This window comes from Eptesicus fuscus, chromosome 15 (genome assembly GCF_027574615.1).
Source record: "Eptesicus fuscus isolate TK198812 chromosome 15, DD_ASM_mEF_20220401, whole genome shotgun sequence".
NCBI classification, from domain to species: domain Eukaryota; kingdom Metazoa; phylum Chordata; class Mammalia; order Chiroptera; family Vespertilionidae; genus Eptesicus; species Eptesicus fuscus.
In genome coordinates, this window is record NC_072487.1 from 34,331,008 (window position 1) to 34,348,639 (window position 17,632).

Sequence of the window (17,632 nt, forward strand, 5' to 3'; positions counted from 1 at the left end):
TTATCACCATAATGATCTTAGAAATAATTAAATCACACACGACACTTTGCATTTAGAGGAAGCAAGAACTTTGGTGGTTCTAAGATTCCAAGGATGATTGCCCACAAGAATGCTGGGCTGATGTAAGCATTTCTCAGACCCCAGGATCCTGCATCAGTCAAGAATGCAGCATGGTCATTTCTAAGAACTTCCCTTGAGTTGGGGGAAAAGCAAGCACCACTCTGAAGTGATCAGAAATAGGTGTGTGTGTGTGTGTGTGTGTGTGTGTGTGTGTGTGTGTGTGTGTGTGTTGTGGGGATGGTAGGCAATGGGATTGCTTTTCTCAGGGATAGGGTAGTTTTGTTCATCTACATTCTGAATCCACACCCTTTGAGATAATTTATCCTTTCCCCCCTTCCTATGTGAGAGATAATGAATTCGGACCTCAGAATCAACTTCTTAGTGCCAAAGGCAAAATTCCTCCGCCATGGCAGACTTTCCTAATCCTGAAAGACACCAGGATATTTTTTTGCATGTAACAATTGTTTAGGTTCATTTGAGGCTGCTTCTTTGCTCAGAAGGTAAGGAACACCTTTATTTCAAGGCATTAGAGCAGGAATCTCCAAAGTTGGGTGATCTTGTTATTATCTCATCCTTTGTGATGTATGGTCTATAAAGTTTATTATACACCCTCAGACCAATGAATGAATGAATGAACAAATAAATAATCTTCAAATAAAAACAGATACAGGCTTATGTACCTTAAGAAAATGAAACTTATTGAGGCCTTATAAAGGTCTGGAGAGCACAGTGTGGAGAACTGCTCCCTTAAGCATATCCTCCCTGGAGCCAAGGACAGAAACCTCATTCTAGTGTAGCACTGGGCAGGGCCCCCCGTCAATCCAGAGGAGGAAACAGAAGGAATTGTTACCTGTAAAGTCATAGAGCTGCGGCAAAGCATCCAAGATGATGCCAACCAAAGGCAAGTAAAGGGCAGCAACTTTGACCTTCACTTCAGGTTTGACACAGCGCGGGTCAAGGTCGTGAGAACTTAACAGGCTGTGAATGGCACTGACAGCTTTCCTTTGCACTTTGCTGATCCTGTTGGTACAACACAGAACGCTAGAGGTTATGATGAAGGGAGATTGACTGAAACGCTCTTAAACAATACGGAGTGACCAGCATGTTCCTAAACAATGGGGTGACAATGTGAAAATCAAGAAAAATTGGGTAGAAGTATTTACGGCTCAGAGACAGACTACCTGTGTTCTAGTCCTGGGTCGCTGTTAGCATGATGTTTTAAAGTTCATCATGGTGTAGCATCAAGTCTTTCATTCCTTTTTATTGTTGGATAATATTGTATGAATATATCATATTTTATTTTATTTATTTTTAAATATATTTTTATTCATTTCGGAGAGAAAGGGAGAAGGAGAGATAAAAACATCAATGATGAGAGAGAATCATTGATCGGCTGCCTCCTGCATGGCCCACACTGGGGATAGAGCCCACAACCTGGGCATGTGCTCTGACCAAGAATTGAACCATGACCTACTGGTTCATAGATCGATGCTCAGCTACTGAGCCACGATGGCCGGGCTGAATATATCACATTTTATTCATCCAGTCATCAATTGGTGGACATTTGGACTCTTTCTACTTTTTGACTATTATGAATTATGAATGCTGCTCTATTTCTGTTCATGCTTTTGTGTGGATATAAGTTTTATTTCTCTTGAGTATATACCACAGAGTAGAATTACTGGATCATATGGTAACTCTATGTTTAATGCTTAGGGGAACTGCCAAACTGTTTTCAACAGTGGCTACACCACTTTACATTCCTAGCAGGAGAGCATGAAGTTTCCCTATTCCATTTGCCAACACTTCTATTATGAGACTTTTTTATTATAGCCATCCTAGTGGATATGAAGGTTCTATGGACTGAATGTTGAACTGCAAACTGCAGCAGGTAGCATTTTTGTGTGTGCTTCGTATCCCATTTTTAACGCCAGAAACATACCCTTCCCCTTCCGCATCCAGGGCAGCGGCCAGCTCCGTGAAGAGAAGGCCGGTGAGGAAGTGCTGCTGGCGGAACTCAGGAGTCAGGTCGAACATGCTGGCGATCTTCTGGTCCTGGAAACTGGAGCAGGAGCTCGAGTTCTACAGAAATGCAAGGAGCAGCTCTATGAGTAGCAAGAACTGGGATCAAGGCCACAAGAGCTGGTATTTACTGAGCATGAGTATGGCCAAGCTCGGCAAGCACGACCCAGGATCACCACTACTCTCCCTGTGGGACAGATAAGGAAACTGAGACTAGAGTGGTCCCTTAGCTTTCCCATCCCCACAGATGGAAAACTGCCCATTGGCAAAGATGAAAATAAAGCACTCGGGTTCTGTCACACGACGCGTAACACTCCCTTCCTCACAAGCAATCAAAAGTTGAAAATGAAAATCCCAGGACAACACTTGGACAGGGAAATGGGAACGGGACCCAATGCTGCAGCTGTGAGCAGGCAATTCCTCTCTAACAAACGCCTCCTGTATAGGGAACAGTGCTCGTATACTGAGCTGCACTTCTAAACATGGTTTACACACAGTGTCTGAATGTTGCTGGGCTGGAAACTAAAAGCGGTGTCAGGGCAGGGAAGTATCAGATGGCCCAGTCCCAGGTAATGCCTGTGCTCTTATCCTGCGGCTCACTGTATATTTCATTAAGAGAATCAAAATGTCTCTGGAATCCTTGATGTTTGGGGGGCTGGGCCTGGCCCCTGGGTTTGCTAACTCCCTAGGGTAGTCACAGGGAATGTGGGCCAGGACCTGGGGCAAAGTGAGCACATTTGGAATTGCAGCCTGTAAGACACCGTTCCCAGTTCTCACTCAGATGGCCCCAGAGCTAATACCTGGATCATGTTTTTGGGCATGAATGGCCAAGATTATTATTTTTCAATTAATAAGACAGACCTTCACCTTTGTGCTAGTATCAAGAAATATGCAACAAAAATAGAACCTAATATTGAGAAATCTTACCTGCTTTTCTGAGCTACTGATTTGTTCCCTATAAATGAAATGTGACTATAAGAATAGCATTTCCTTAACGCTTTTCTAGAGGACACTAGCCCCTTGAGAAATCTATGGAGAAAAAACAAAAGGTTTCTGGAGTCAAATCATGTTGGGAATCACTGCTCATCGTACGCCTCCTCCCATTGCCTCCTCTGCCCCTGAGGCATTTACAATTTACACCAACAAGTCAAGAGACTCTAGGTTGGACTTCTGCAAAGAAACCTGCTAACACAGGGTTTCCAAACTGATTAGACTTTGAAATCCTGTATTTCCATAATACCTCTCAGCATCCTATACTGGTAGAATCCGGGGCCCACTGAACCTAACTTGAAAAATACTGTTCTACAAAAAATGATTGGTAAAACTCCTGTGTATAAGTATTAATACAAGTGTTCCTCTTTCTGACTGATCATGAACAAAACTTGTTAGAAATATATTCCCTATTCAACAGGCCATTTGCTTAGTTTATGATGTGATCTTTTCAGTGTTTCAAGAGCCAAATGATCTAGAATATGATTCAAGGTGGACTCATCTTGTGCCTAATTCCATTCTGTATCAGTACCACCAAAAAGTTCTAAAAGAGTTCAAGGATATAATACCCACATTAAAAACCACTATTAGAGGCAGCTGATCGATGATTCTCTCTCATCATTGACGTTTCTCTCTCTCTCTCTCTCTCTCTGAAATCAATAAAAATATATTTAAAAAAACACTATTAGATCATTTTGGAATCAATATAAGGGAACCTGCAACTTCATAAATTTCATGGTGCTGGGGTTTCAGAAAAGTAAAGTGAGTAGAGGAGACTGTCAAGCTGAAGTAGAAAGATGATTAATGTGAGACAAAAGAAGACATGTGACTTTTCTACAAATTTCTGATTTTTCATAGTATATATGGATTTCTTGTTCTAGAGCCTAGAGAGAAATCAATCACTTAGTATGTGAATGATTAGTTAGAGGGTTCAACTTTGGGAAGCATATTTGTATGTATCTGAATCAATTGATCTGTTTCAATAGCTTGATTTTTCTTTTTTAAAATATATTTTTATTTATTTCAGGGAGGAAGGGAGAAGAAGAGAGAGAGAGAAATATCAATGATGAGACAGAATCATTGCTCAGCTGCCTCCTGCACATCTCCTACAGGGGATCCAGCTCAAAACCCAGGTATATGCCCTGACTGGGAATTGAACTGTGACCTCCTGGTTCAACTACTGAGCCACACCAACCGGGCTTGATTCTTTAAAAATTAATAACACCAACCTTTAGAGAACAAATTACTAAATTAAGCTAATTAAGTGAAATCTCGTGTATAATTCTTTCAGGTAACGGGTTACCTGGGAAGATATGGAGGGGCAGGGAGATGCTGGAGCAGTGTCAGCGCTCATAAAGAAGAGGTTCAGGTTGAGGTAATGTTCATGGCTGCAGAGGATTCTCAGGAACTCTAGCCTCATGGAGATGAGCGTCGCGAGGTTGTTCAGCTTGGCTGACAGCTGGGGAGAACAATGAGGAAAGGAAAGAAGCAATTATTATAAGGTGGATGGAGTTGAGGTTGACAGACACAAAAATATCCTTTCGCCCCAGATTAATAAACATGAATGGGGCAGTACAGCAGATGGCAAACTCTGTATTACAGGGAGGCCCAAAAGGTTTTCATCCACTACCTGTTTTCATTCATGATTCCTAGCCTAAAAACTGCCCAGAATGAGGACTCTTGCCCCCAACCCCAGTCTTGTCAAATCTGTAATACCACAGCAAGACTCTGTTGTTCATAATCTGGAAGTATGTCTTCAGTGTAACAGAATATAATTAATTTTACAAAAACCCTACTGTGTCCAAGAATCTAAATGAAAGGAGTTGCCCCCACATGGGGCCACACAAAACTAATGGAATATGACTGGGTGGCTTTAATGCCACAAGTGTTCTTTTGTAGTTTCTAATTAAAGACCCCAACGGGAAGTTCTCAAGCCAGTTCCCTGGATGAGAGCATCAAATTACTTTGCCAAAAAAAAAAAAAAAAAAAAAAGCCAAAGAGTTTTCTTCAAAGAGGGAGAAGAGGAAGTAGAGGAGAAAGAAACAGAAAACTGGAAGAGTTTTCAGAAAAAAAATCTTCCCTTGAACAAACCAACCATGAAATTAGCAACGAAACGCTGACACAGGTGACAGTCTGGAAGAGATCTCGTGCTTCTCTTGGGGAAAGTGACAACTGAAGGATCCAGACTCAATAGGCTGCAAATGAGAGGCAGCTTCTCTTAAGGCAAAGCACAGAAAGAAGGGTTTTGATGGACCTTGAACCTCTCAATATGTCATCATAAACACCCTTCCGCCGTGGCACAGGAAACCGATGTCTCATCCATGCCAACGGAGATGCCTCCTCCTCATGCACTTTAATTAATTATCCTAACATGTGAAAGGAGACCTCATATTTTGAATTCTATGCCTGGTCAAAGATTGAATGCTATAGTCATGTAATTTCTGTTAAATGTTAAATTGAAGAAAGCTGATTATATCAGTAACAAATTTCAATTACCTTAGATTACCCCTTCAGTACTGGGTTGGTAAATGCTTTAGGATCCATGCAAACTAGTGTGTCTAGGGATGTCTATGGCATAAGATTCAGAATGTACAAGAGCCAAGCTGTCTAACTTGGCAGTGGATAAGACAGCTCACCATGACAACGAGCATCACACAGATGAGAAGGAACCAGGGACAACATGGCTGCGTCCGAGGGAACACTCACCTGGTTGCAATAATGTTTGATGAGGTTAAACACAAAGCTACGATCCATAAGTGAGAGAAGGTCATACAAGAAGAAAGCCAGGCTGATGTTGATCTTCTCCGCCTGTTCAGTTTCCTTAAAAACAAACATACAAATACTCAAGTCATTTTGTGGTAAATGCTGGTCATGAACTTCTAGGTTCCTGGTGGGAAAGTTGGGAGAGGCAGGTCCTATTTTTATAAACAGTACTAGAGGCCCAACGCACGAAATTCATCCAAGAGTAGGCCTTCCTTCCCCCGGCTGCCAGCACTGGCTTCCCTCTGGCACACCCAGAATCCGGGATTCCCTCCCCAGGACCCGGGCTTCCCTCACAGCCCCAGCTTCGTCCTGAAGGTTGTCTGGTCTAATTAGCATATTATGCTTTTATTATTATAGATTCCTTCCTCTAAAAGATACTGGGCAAAGCAGGTAACCCTGCAAAATTGGAGCAAATATAATTTAGAACTTAACTGATGCCATGAGTGTTAGGTTGAATCAAGAAATTCTTTATCTACTGTTAATATTAAGGTACATTTCCTTCTAGTTTTTGTTTTCCTACATGCATATTTACATGTATATAAGTGAGCTCATTCTCTATATACAAGGCTGGGTCCTGAATTTTTTCATTCAACATTACATAATAAACATTTTCCTACATCCTACATCGTATTTCTTCTTATGGCTTTATCAAAATTTATTTGATTCTGGCAAGTACTGTTTTGGCAAAGTAACTTGAAATGTATTCACTATATTCAATGAGACAGATTCTTATAAGTATTGTTGCAGAAAACCAAATCAGGATAAAAGATTCCATTTTTACCTAAGGATTTTTATCTTTCCAACTAGGCAGCATGCTCAGCCTAAAAGAGGTCATAGTCACTCATGGTAGGGCGAACTCTGGTATCAAGTAAGACAAGATTTTGTGTTTATTACTTCAAAGGGCTCGTATTTATGAGGGGTTTTACAGGACTTCAGAGCAATCGGGATGCACTTGTTCATAGTCATGCCTCCTAGTCCCAGAATGATGAATCAGTTTTCTCTGACACTATTGAAAATATAGCTTGAAAATATTTTCCTCTTGTTACGTTACATCTTGAAAAGATTTTCCTCTTGTTATTCAGTCTGACCAGCCACTGGCATGGATGAAGACCTGATAAAGAAGTTTCCACAATCTCATGGAGCACCAAATCCTCACACTCTCAGCATCCCCACGGGCCACCCCTGGGTAGTATACATAACTGTCTGAATATTCTGGCATGGAATTGTCAGTCCTGGTTTTGCTGCTAGCTGTGTGACTTTTAAAAATCTCAACCTCACTGTGCCTCATTGTTCATGCCTGCCAAAATGGAGATATCACTGCCATTCTCACAAAGTTTGCCATGAGAAAAGTGGTTATTTCTCCTGAGCACTTGGTGCTATACATGTTCTTTAGAATGAGAAAGGTATTAATAATGATCACTGCTGCCTCAAATTTTATAGTTGCCTTTGAAATTTTTGTTTTATTTCATTTTATATATTTAACTTTCTATTTTAAAGTAATTTTAAGCTTACCGAAAAGGTGCAAGAATAAACAAAAAACTCCTGTATACCCTTTAACTAGGTTCATAAATATTTGACGTTTTGCTACAATAATCATTCTCTTTATCAACACAATTCTTTTTCTGAATCATTAAAAAAGAAGGTTGCAAATATTATGCCCATTTACCCCATAATACTTCAGGGCATATTTCCTAAGAACAAGAATATTCTCTCTAATTTCTACATTGATATAATAATTTAAACTACTGCAATTAGATGTTGCAATTTCTTTATAGCAAACCTCCTGTCCCACTCTAAGGTCCCATTCAGCATAAAAAAACAGCATTTGCTTGTCAGGTATAGTTAGTTACATTCAAATTATTGCTTTAAGATGATGCTTATTTTTCTCTGATTATGAAAATAACATGTTCAAGGTAAAAAATTTAGAACATAAATAGTCACACGGCACAATTACCTTCTGAGGCTTTACTAAAAGGGCTGCAATCTCCGAGGTGACCACGTTAACAATGGTAGTTATGTCATCTTTGAAACGGTCGGAAAAACGAGTCCTCCGAAAATTGTCCTGTTTGTCCATGTTGTGTACATACTGGGCCATGCTTTTCACCTATAGAGGGACGGGGGAGATGTCAACATGGAAACTGGTGACCTGCTTGTACACTGTGGAAAAGGGAAAAAGGCTGGAAGAAAAGCTCATTAACAATAGACTTTCTAACACTTTATCTGTGCTGGTAGTTGCCCAAGCAGGCTGGGGACTAAAAATGCTCCTGACACACAGATGGTTACCATGGTGGTAGGAGGTGGGAAGAGTGTCCTCTTTCTGACCCCAAGTCAGGGGGCTTCCTCCTTGCTGCTGACAAAGCCAGGGAGCTTAGTTTTTAGCCACCGTGTCATGAGACTCCCCTTCACTCAACTGCCTATGTCCGGGGAGGCAGACCCGTGTGGCTCCCAGAGCCACTTAGCCATCAGTCTGCCATAGCACACAGCACACCACCGAAAAGGGGACTGTTTATGAAACTGCTTGTGATGTGAACTGAAGTCCCTGCTATTCCTGAAACTACAGTAAGGAGAAATGGAAAGAACTGTTCCTCCTATCGGGATTTCAAGTTGAAATGAAGAGCACAGTTTCTCCCAGAAACAGTTCTATAGCATGTTAGCTGGAAACCTGACCACTACTTCGAACATTGCTTCTAAGAGAAATTATGTTTTGAGTTCTATAAGACTGACTTGTTTTTATCTATGTTTTAAATATGTAAATATATACTTAAATTAAATTTATATACATATACATATGCGCATATATATATATCTTATATAATAAAAGGCTGATATGCAAATCGACCGAATGGTGGAATGATTGGTCGCTATGACACACAATGACCACCAGGGGGAAGATGCTCAATGCAGGAGCTGCCCCTTAGTGGTCAGTGTGCTCCCACAGGGGGAGCATCTCTCAGCCAGAAGCTGGGCTCACCACAGTGGTGGTGGCGGGAGCCTCTCTCACCTCTGCTGCAGTGCTAAGGACTCCTCGGGGGATGTCTGATTGCCAGTTTAGGCCCAGGGGGGAGTGGGCCTAAGCCAGCAGTTGGACATCCCCTGAGGGGTCCAGGACTGCGAGAGGGCGCAGGCTGGGCTGAGGGCCCCCCTTCACCTACCCAGTGCACGAATGTCGTGCACCGGGCCTCTAGTATAAAAATAAAAACCTTTGTGTCAATTGGTGATTATATTATGACTATCCACCACCAGCTCAATGCCTACCACGATTTTAAATCTAGATCATGCTTATCTGGGGGACTTTTTCTTGGGATATCCCTTTGATACAGTTTGAGGTTGCACCTTGTCCTTGTTGAAAGTTGCTCAGAGCGATTAGGAACAACCTGATGGGAAAGACTGGGAGTTCTGGTGGTTGGGTGTCTATCCTCTGAGGTCATTTTTCATGAATGTGTCCAGGCTAGACAGAGAATTGTGGCAAAAATAAATGGCCCTGGAAGTTAGACTGCCCACATTTGCCTGAAGATGACCGCATAGGTCAGGGCTGGAAGAAGAGGAAAGGCAGTTGTATGGGAAAAACGACCCCTCCTTCCAAGTGCTATATGGGAGAACTGCTCTGCATTAAGGGCAGATTTCTGTGTCTAAGAATGCAGGATTGGCAATTTTCATCAGCACTGAGACAAACAGATAAAACAATAAGGAGAAGGTAAATTAAGAGGAGAAAAACAGCAGACAGGCTTTCTGTGTTTCATGTTTTACGACAATGCCACGGCTCTAACCTGTTTGGGTAGAGCATTGGCCTGCGGACTGAAGGGCCCCGGGTTTGATTCCAGTCAAGGATATCTACCTCGGTTGTAGGCTCGATCCCCAGCCCCAGTTGGGGCTTGTGTGGGAGGCAATCAATCAATGCGTCTCTCTCACATCAATGTTTCTCTCTTTCTGTCTCTCCTGCTCCCTTCCACACTCTCTCTAAAAATAAATAAATAAAATAAAATCCATGGAAAAATATCCTCAGTTGAGGATTTAAAAAAAAAAACAAAAAAACACCACACACAAAAAAACAAAGAGAGAGAGAGAATGCCACAGCCAGCTCGAGGAAGACCTAAGAACACAGAATCCGAAAGCCCAGTGTAAGAACCATAGTTTTTCTTCACTGTCACATCCTTTGTGGTTCAGGACCCATGGACATGTCTGCACCCCACAGTCTCACACTCTGAGTGAGAGGACCGGGATGAGGGGTGGGAACTGGACCCCATTTTTGTCTGGCAGAGTGTCTCTCACTATGCTAACCAAGGACTTGGGAACACAAGGCCTCTTTGTTCTGGGCTACCCTAGTCCTGATTCTCTGCTGGCTCCCTACCCCGCACCAGGCTTTTGGAGCTCACTGCGGTGTTCGGCTCCTGCCTGCTGCGTCTGGCCATCCTACAACCAAATAAATAATTCTCACAATAGCACACTTCCAAGTGATGGCCTCTTTCCAGGCGGTCAGCAACTTGCCAGCTACTGTGTCCTCTGTATGTCTAGAGAGGAGCACCCCGTAGAAATATTAGTGGGTGCTTGGCCCATTATCTGTGGGTGGGGTGAGGCAGGAAAACATTTTCCCTCATATTGGCCTTTGTGACCCATTCAGAGCAAGTGTACCTCTAAAGAACACCTTGGTGCAGACGTTCCTGTCCTGAGCAAACTAGGTCACCCATTTACCTCTGGGTCCCCAAAGCCTGGCTCAGCGGTTTACAGAAGCACGGGGAACTATTCATTAGCAAGTGTGCAATTCACAAAAGGAGGGTGTTCAGCAGCTCTCATGCCAAAGTGGTTGTTCATTACTGCTTGGGCATTAACACAACTGGAAGGTGTTAAATCTCCCAGGTTGTTGGCTACGTCCAAGAAGGCTGTGCTTTCTTTCTCATCAAGCTTCTTGGGCAAAAAAACTGTCTTGGCTTTTAAATAACTTACTGGGCATCTGAAAAGCAAATGCACAAACAATGCACAGAGGACTGGGCACCCTGTCTGAGTCTGAGGCCAGTTTCCTTGCAAAGTTCTGGCTGGGGCTGATCGTTTCCATTTGCCTCCAACCCAGCCCTTACTTAGCGCCATCCCTTGCCCTTTTGTGTCTATCTCCTAACCCTGAGGAGCTGATCTCCGTGGACTACACCTCTCAGGTCTCCTTGGCTTCTGGTTGGAAGGGGCCAACGGAGACACCAGCAAGGGATCAGTGGGCGGGAGAATGGAGCGGTCACTCCATGCCCTCATTCCTGTCACAGCATGGTTCTGGCAGTGGCAACATTTCCCTAGGACTCCAGCTGCTGTGTGTGGGCCTTCTCCTCTGCTTCAGCTTTCTCTAGGCCCTGCTAGAGAGCTCCCCACCCTGGCTTCTTTAGAATAACAACCTCCAGCACTTGCAGCTCCCTGGGCGCCTCACCAACCCTTATCTGCTTCTGTAACTTGTGTACACCCTGGGCAGAGTCCCTCCGATAAATGCTTTTCAGTTGACCCCTTTGAGTAATGCCAACGCTGTCCTGCTAGGATCTTGACAGACTTAGGTTATAACATGTAGAGCCCTGGGAACCGTGTCTTGGGTGACCTGCATGTTGACCAACCTCCTCCATGTGCTGGGATCACCAAGAGCTTCCTTTCCAGCATCTGTTTAGCATAAGGGATAGTCCTCCTCCCCTCCGTCCCTCCTTCCCAGCGCTTTAGCTTTTGCTTTCTCTCCTGGGCCCACCAAGTCCCAGTAAATAAATGTGCAAGATCAAAAGCAACTTGTACCTTTTCCATGGCTCTTAGCTCCCTGCAGTGAGGGACAGCAAAGCGGGACTGAGGAAGCCTTGGTGGACCTGGAGACTCCTCCTTATGACCACCACCCTTCCCCGGATCCCATAGAAAACTCCCGTCTCAAGGCTGTTTGAGGATTAAATGAGATAGTGCTTAAAACTGTGCCCAGCACAAACACAGTAAGACATACAACACATTTTCAATGCTATTATTTTTCCTTTCTCAGGGATGCCAGCCATTAGTAGAATTATATGAAGGACAGAGCCACTGTTATACATGCAGAGAAGCCAACATGCCTTTAAAAGAGAGCTCCAGGATGCCATGTGGAGCCACTCATGAGATGAGTCAGTTAGAGATGGAGGTAAATAGAATTATGAGGGCTTTGTGGGCCATGACAAAGATGTGTGCTTTATTTCTCATACTCTGCAAATCATTGAAGGTTTTTAAAGAGGAGAATGATGTTATCTGTTTAATATTGGGGGCCCTGTGCAAAATGGATGGGCTCAGGCAAAAATGAAGGCAGGCAGCCAAGGAGGAAGTTATTGCAAGAGGCACCAGAGAGACGATGGTGGCTTGGCCTGGTGGTGAAGATGGTGAGAACCAAAGTGTTGGAGGTAGATTTTCAAAATAGAAAAAACAAGATTTGGTGGAAGTTGGGTGGAGGGGTGAAGGAGAGTAAGATTTTAAGGAATGATCCCAGGTTTTCAGCGGGAGCAACTCGGTGGATAAAATGTCAGTTCCTATTATGGGACACATCACTGCCTTTCTGCCATGTGCTTTTCATGCCCTACTGAACACAGATAGAAACATGCATGAATCTCACCAGGAGCTCGAAGAAGAACCAGGCGTACTTGAAGACTGTTTCTCTCACCATTCCAGTGCTGACCACCATCTGCAGGGCAAGCTCCTCATGAAAATGCTAGACGACAAACACCCAAAGAAACATTACATTCATGTAATGACCGTCTGTGAGGGCAAATGCTTTGTATTCCAACACCTCTTTTCTTTCTTACCAATCGTAATAGCTTGTTAGTTACTGACACGTGTGTCCTAGATGTCCTAGACTAGCGGTCGCCAACCTTTCGGACCTCATGGACCACCGTGGTCCGTGGACCACTGGTTGGCGACCGCTGTCCTAGACCACAGGTAGATGACAAAGCCAATGCTGAAATAACCTGAGCTTGGAGGACATTTAGGTCGGTAGGAGAAGGTTGGTGGTGGTATCACACAGGAGAGCTGGGTTTGAAGGAATGGCCTCAGCTTGGGAGGGGGTCTGCTTTCTGGGGTAGCCATCAGAACTGGGGGTGCCCGTGTTTTTCCTTTTAGATCCTGCAGCAAACACTGTGTGCAAGCCATTCCTCTACCCTCAGTTTTCTCACCCATGAAAACCATGATAGCAACGGTTCTCAAACATGACTGTGCAGCACGATCCCTTGGAGGGCTTGTGAGGACCCAGACTGTTGGGCCCACCCCCAGAGTTTTGGATTCAGACTCAGTGAGTCTGGGAAGGACCTGGGAATTTGCATGTCTAACACGTTCCTGCTGGCACTGCTGGTCTGGGGACCTCTGTTAGAGAACCAATGACTAGATGGTATCTAAACTCCCTTCCAGATTGGACAGTTTTTGTTTTTATACTCCCACTATGGCTTTGATGGGCTGCGTTTATGAGCAGATCCTCTGCAGTAAAAGGCATAGTGGCATCAGCCTGAACTCACAACTTCTAAATTCTGATGTTCCAGGGTCAGATGCTTGAAAATTCCTCAGATCCACTTTATGTCCACACTTCCCTCCAAGTCACCTGACTGCTCGACAGCAAACGGAGCAGATGGTAATTTTTATACCTTTTGTGCCTTTCTCATTCCCTCATTTATCTGGCTACTTGCTAATGCTTTTGAAAAAAGTTTGGATGGGATGAAGTTCAAGACTAAAGGTATGTGACCAATTAATCTCAGTCTGCCTGAGCCTATCATGGTCTTAAAATGAAAGTCCCGCATCCCAGGGACCCCCTCAGTTCTGGGCAAACTGGGATGGTTGGTCCACCTAACTAATGACAAAAATGGGCATTTTCTATGGATTTCATTTATCTAATGATCACAAAACCTAGAATAAAGGCAGATGAACTTACTGTTTATCATTTTGTGGGTAAGAAAGCCAAAATTTGAATATCCTAATATCACACCCTAGAGCACTGGCTTATGTGGAAGGTAAGTTTTAAGTTCAACACCTAAAGCAAAAAGCTGATTATAGCAAAGAGTGCCCTTGACTAAGCCTTAAATTACCCACAATGTACAGAATGCATGTAACCCAATTTATTAATTCTCAAGTACATTAAAATCTGAGAGTTACTCAGCTAAACTAAAAGGAGACAAATGGAAAATCCATGTGCAGATGTCTGGGGATTCTAACTATTTACATCCCCGGCCGGTTCTGGTGATGAATGGAGAATGCTGAAGCTAGTCAGTGGGTTCCACTCATCCTGCCAGGCAAGTCAAACTTTTATCATCTTAATACACGTTAATACACTTGTTTGCTGTTGGGAGTCTTAAGGGAAGCTTTCCCACCTGGAGAGGCATGAGGTGAGTGTCAGTCTGGCAGGTGGTCTAAGTGCGCACATGATGTAACGTGGCTACACACGATCTTCCCACCGTAGGAGAGAGAACACTCTACCGGCTTTAAAGGGAACCTCCGGAAAGTAGGTCAGCTTGACTGGCAGAGTCTTATGGCAAGAACAGATTAGAGAGGGATTAACTGCTTCTTAAGGAATTGATGCTGCTCGGCGGGCAACAGTATTATAAGAACACCTTGCTCCGGAGGTTACAGGAAGTAGCCAAGCAGCTGGACCCTGTTTGCTCAGCTCCTAAGGAAACACACCGGCTAAACTTCCCTCGGAAATGAAATTATCTCATTGACCAGAAGCCAAGTTAAAACGAAGCAAGTACAAAACCAGATAATGACTCTGCCTGGGAGAAATCGGCCCTGCCTTGAGGTTGTCAGGCTGCAGGAAAATCATGGTTTTAAGAAGGAAAATGGTCCCTGTCGCCAGTCACCGCAAAGCTCAAAGCTAAGTTTTAGAGTAAGTGAAAAGTTTATCTTCAGCACCTACCCATATCTCCTTTCACTGCTTTTACCACGAACTCCTGGTACCTCTCCCCAGATTCACGGGGCCTGGGTTACTGTAGCATGAGCCCTGCAGGCTCCCGTTCTCATGATATTTCCCTCACCTGGTCCCAAGAGCTATGCCGAGTTCATTTCTTCCTCGCCTGTTTAATACACATTTTCCTGAGGTGTCAGCGATTGTGAATGGCTTCCCTCTTACTAGAGGTCTTAACAAACACTCAAGACCTTAACGTAAGTAGCTACTATAAAGGTGAGACTCTTGGGTGCATGGCAGAGGAGGAAACCTGGGATGACAGTTTCCCCCCTCCACCTCTGGGCCACACAGTCAGGGACTACGATCGGAGCATTTTGTTAATATAAGGAGTTCTGGTGAGCAGTTTAACCGCTTGTAAAGTCTATGAACTCACAGGAAAGGCTGATTAGAAAGAATTATGAGAAAGCATTTCATAGTCCCTTAATATATGTATTGTTAAATAACTGATGCCTCATTATTGCCATGCACTTTGGTAGAGGATGAACTGTCCCCATCTCACCTTCCCTTTAAAAAAAAAAAAAAAGCTAATGCAGTGGTTCTCAAAGTGTGGTCCCTGGACCAGCATCAGCTAGGGGCTTATTAGAAATGCAAATTCTTGGGCCCCACTTCAGATCTACTGAATCAGAAACTCTGGGGAGAGGGCCCAGCAATCAGTTTTAACAGGCCTCCCAGGTATGTCTGATGCATGGTAAGTTGGAGAACCACTGAGTTAGTAGGTAATTACCTGGTCAAAAAATGGGGGATAAGGACAGGGCCCCAAATGTGTGTGTGTGTGTGTGTGTGTGTGTGTGTGTGTGTGTGTGTGTGTGAGTGTGAAGAGGGGGAAAACAAGGCACCGGCAAATATTGTCCTCACACTGCCCTGCTCAGTACCTTTTTGCTGGTTGGCCTTGGGGCTCCGGTTGCACTTGGAACATCATTATTGCCAGAGCTATAGTAAGACATCCGGTTGCAGTTGCGATCAGCAATCTGAAATACACAAACCACCACTCAACAGGCAACCAACAGGGGTTCACTGGGAAGATGAGTCAGGGGCCTGGAAATCTCCACCTCCAAATTCCTTTTTAATGTATTTTCTACTTTTACCCTAGTTACAAAGGTGAAACGATTGTTTACATAAACAGAAAACAAAGCAAAGAAGGTAAAGTTCCACCTAGTTCTACTTGCGTCTGAGACAACCACTGACCACAGTTTGGTGTGTAGTTACCTATAGTGAAACCTAGTTAAGTACCAGGGGTGTTTACTAGTAATAGTCCCTTCAACAGTCTCAGTCTGTGACTTTATTGGGAGAGCAGGAAAAAACGTATGGGAACAGTGCCTCTCTGTGGGTTAGGATGGTACTGTAACTGTAAGAAATTGTCAAAAACCACTTTGGACAAACTTTTCTCCCCTTACTACAAAACAATTAGAAAAGTCTTAACCTACTCTACATATAATTTAATATTTTCACTTTTATTAAAGAAAATGGTTATGAGTAAGGCTGTCAGTGGTAACTGTAGATCACTTCTCCCATGGGCAATCAGAAAATGGGACCTTAAATATGAGGTTGAACCATGGTGTGCTGGCAAATGTTTAGCCACCAGCTCTCGGGGGTGGAGAAGGGGGGCCTGAATTGTAGCATTTGCCAATTTCTGTGCTGTAACTTCTTCCATTGTGGGTGATTTCAAGTTAACACAATGGCTTTAAGCATAACATTGAGAAGAGATGTGCAGTAGGAAAGCATTATATAGTATTTCCACCAAACAGATACAATAGACATAACCTCAAGAACACAGGTAATAGTAAAACGCAGTAGAATAACTAGGAAGAGATAAGGTTTGAGTACTACCTTTGTAAAGTAGAATAATTTTAGATTTACGGACAAGTTGCAAGGGTAGTACAGAGTTCTAGTATACCCTTCGCCAGGTTACATAGCTATGGTACATTTGTCAAAACTAAGAAATGAACATTGGCACATTACTATTAACTAACCCACAGATTTTATTCGGATTTCTTCAGCTTTTCCACTAATGTCCTGTTTCTGTTCCAAGACACAATCCACGATACCACCCTGCATTTAGGTTACCTCTGTTTTTACTATAACTTATTTGTTATTTTATATAATTTAATTTTTAATAATGTCTGTGTTTAATAACCAGTTTAAAAAATTCCTAGGAATTTAACAATCAGCTCTTAAAAACTGGTATGAGCCAGCTTCAACACCTCCATGGTGTTTTTTTTTGTAAGTGAAAAAGGGTAGAATATCACCTATGGTACACCTATAGCTTACCAGAATCTCTGGGGGTGGATCCAGGGTTTTTTATTTTATTTTAAGATGTTTTTTGAGAGAGAGGAAGGAAGAGGGACAGAGAGAAACATCTATGAGAGAGCTGAACATCAATTGTCTTGGTTACGGCCACCACACCCCCCTACCAAGGATCAAGCCCGAAACCTGGGCATGTGCCCTGACCAGTAATCACACCAGCAAACTTTTGGTGCATGGACAACGCCCAACCAACTGAGCCACACCAGCCAGGGCGGATCCAGTGTTTTTAAAAGATGCGTAGAGGATTCTTAAGTTCAGCCAGGGTTCAAAACCTCCACAGAGACGAGGACAATAAGGCCCAGCGCAGGAACTGACTTGCCTAGCACCACAAGGCCAGCTGGTGTCAGAGTCAACCCAACCCTGGCGTCCAGATTCCCTTTATCAAAACATACTGTCTCAAACGGGTGGATTTTGTAAGGGAAACTGTGCCCAAACCTAGAGAGTTTGATTTACCGTCCTTAGGGGAAATGATCCTACTCTAAAAGCTTAGCCGCTTTGAGGCCACAGATAACTGGAAATAAAATTCAGACTACGAATTCATGGTTGCTGACTTACATACTTTTAACCTTTTGCACTCGGATG

General features: G+C 43.4%; 1 protein-coding gene across 1 annotated transcript in view; it reads right to left on the minus strand.

Annotated features, from left to right (window-relative positions):
- DOCK8 (dedicator of cytokinesis 8) overlaps nt 1-17,632 on the minus strand; it is a 209,809-nt gene that overhangs the window by 48,135 nt on the left and 144,042 nt on the right. The window contains exons 23-29 of the mRNA XM_008144966.3: nt 15,619-15,714; nt 12,419-12,514; nt 7,790-7,939; nt 5,779-5,892; nt 4,376-4,531; nt 2,003-2,142; nt 911-1,080 (exon numbers count right to left, since the gene is read on the minus strand). Coding sequence (XP_008143188.2) covers nt 911-1,080; nt 2,003-2,142; nt 4,376-4,531; nt 5,779-5,892; nt 7,790-7,939; nt 12,419-12,514; nt 15,619-15,714 — 922 coding nt within the window. The remainder of the gene's footprint in view (nt 1-910; nt 1,081-2,002; nt 2,143-4,375; nt 4,532-5,778; nt 5,893-7,789; nt 7,940-12,418; nt 12,515-15,618; nt 15,715-17,632) is intronic.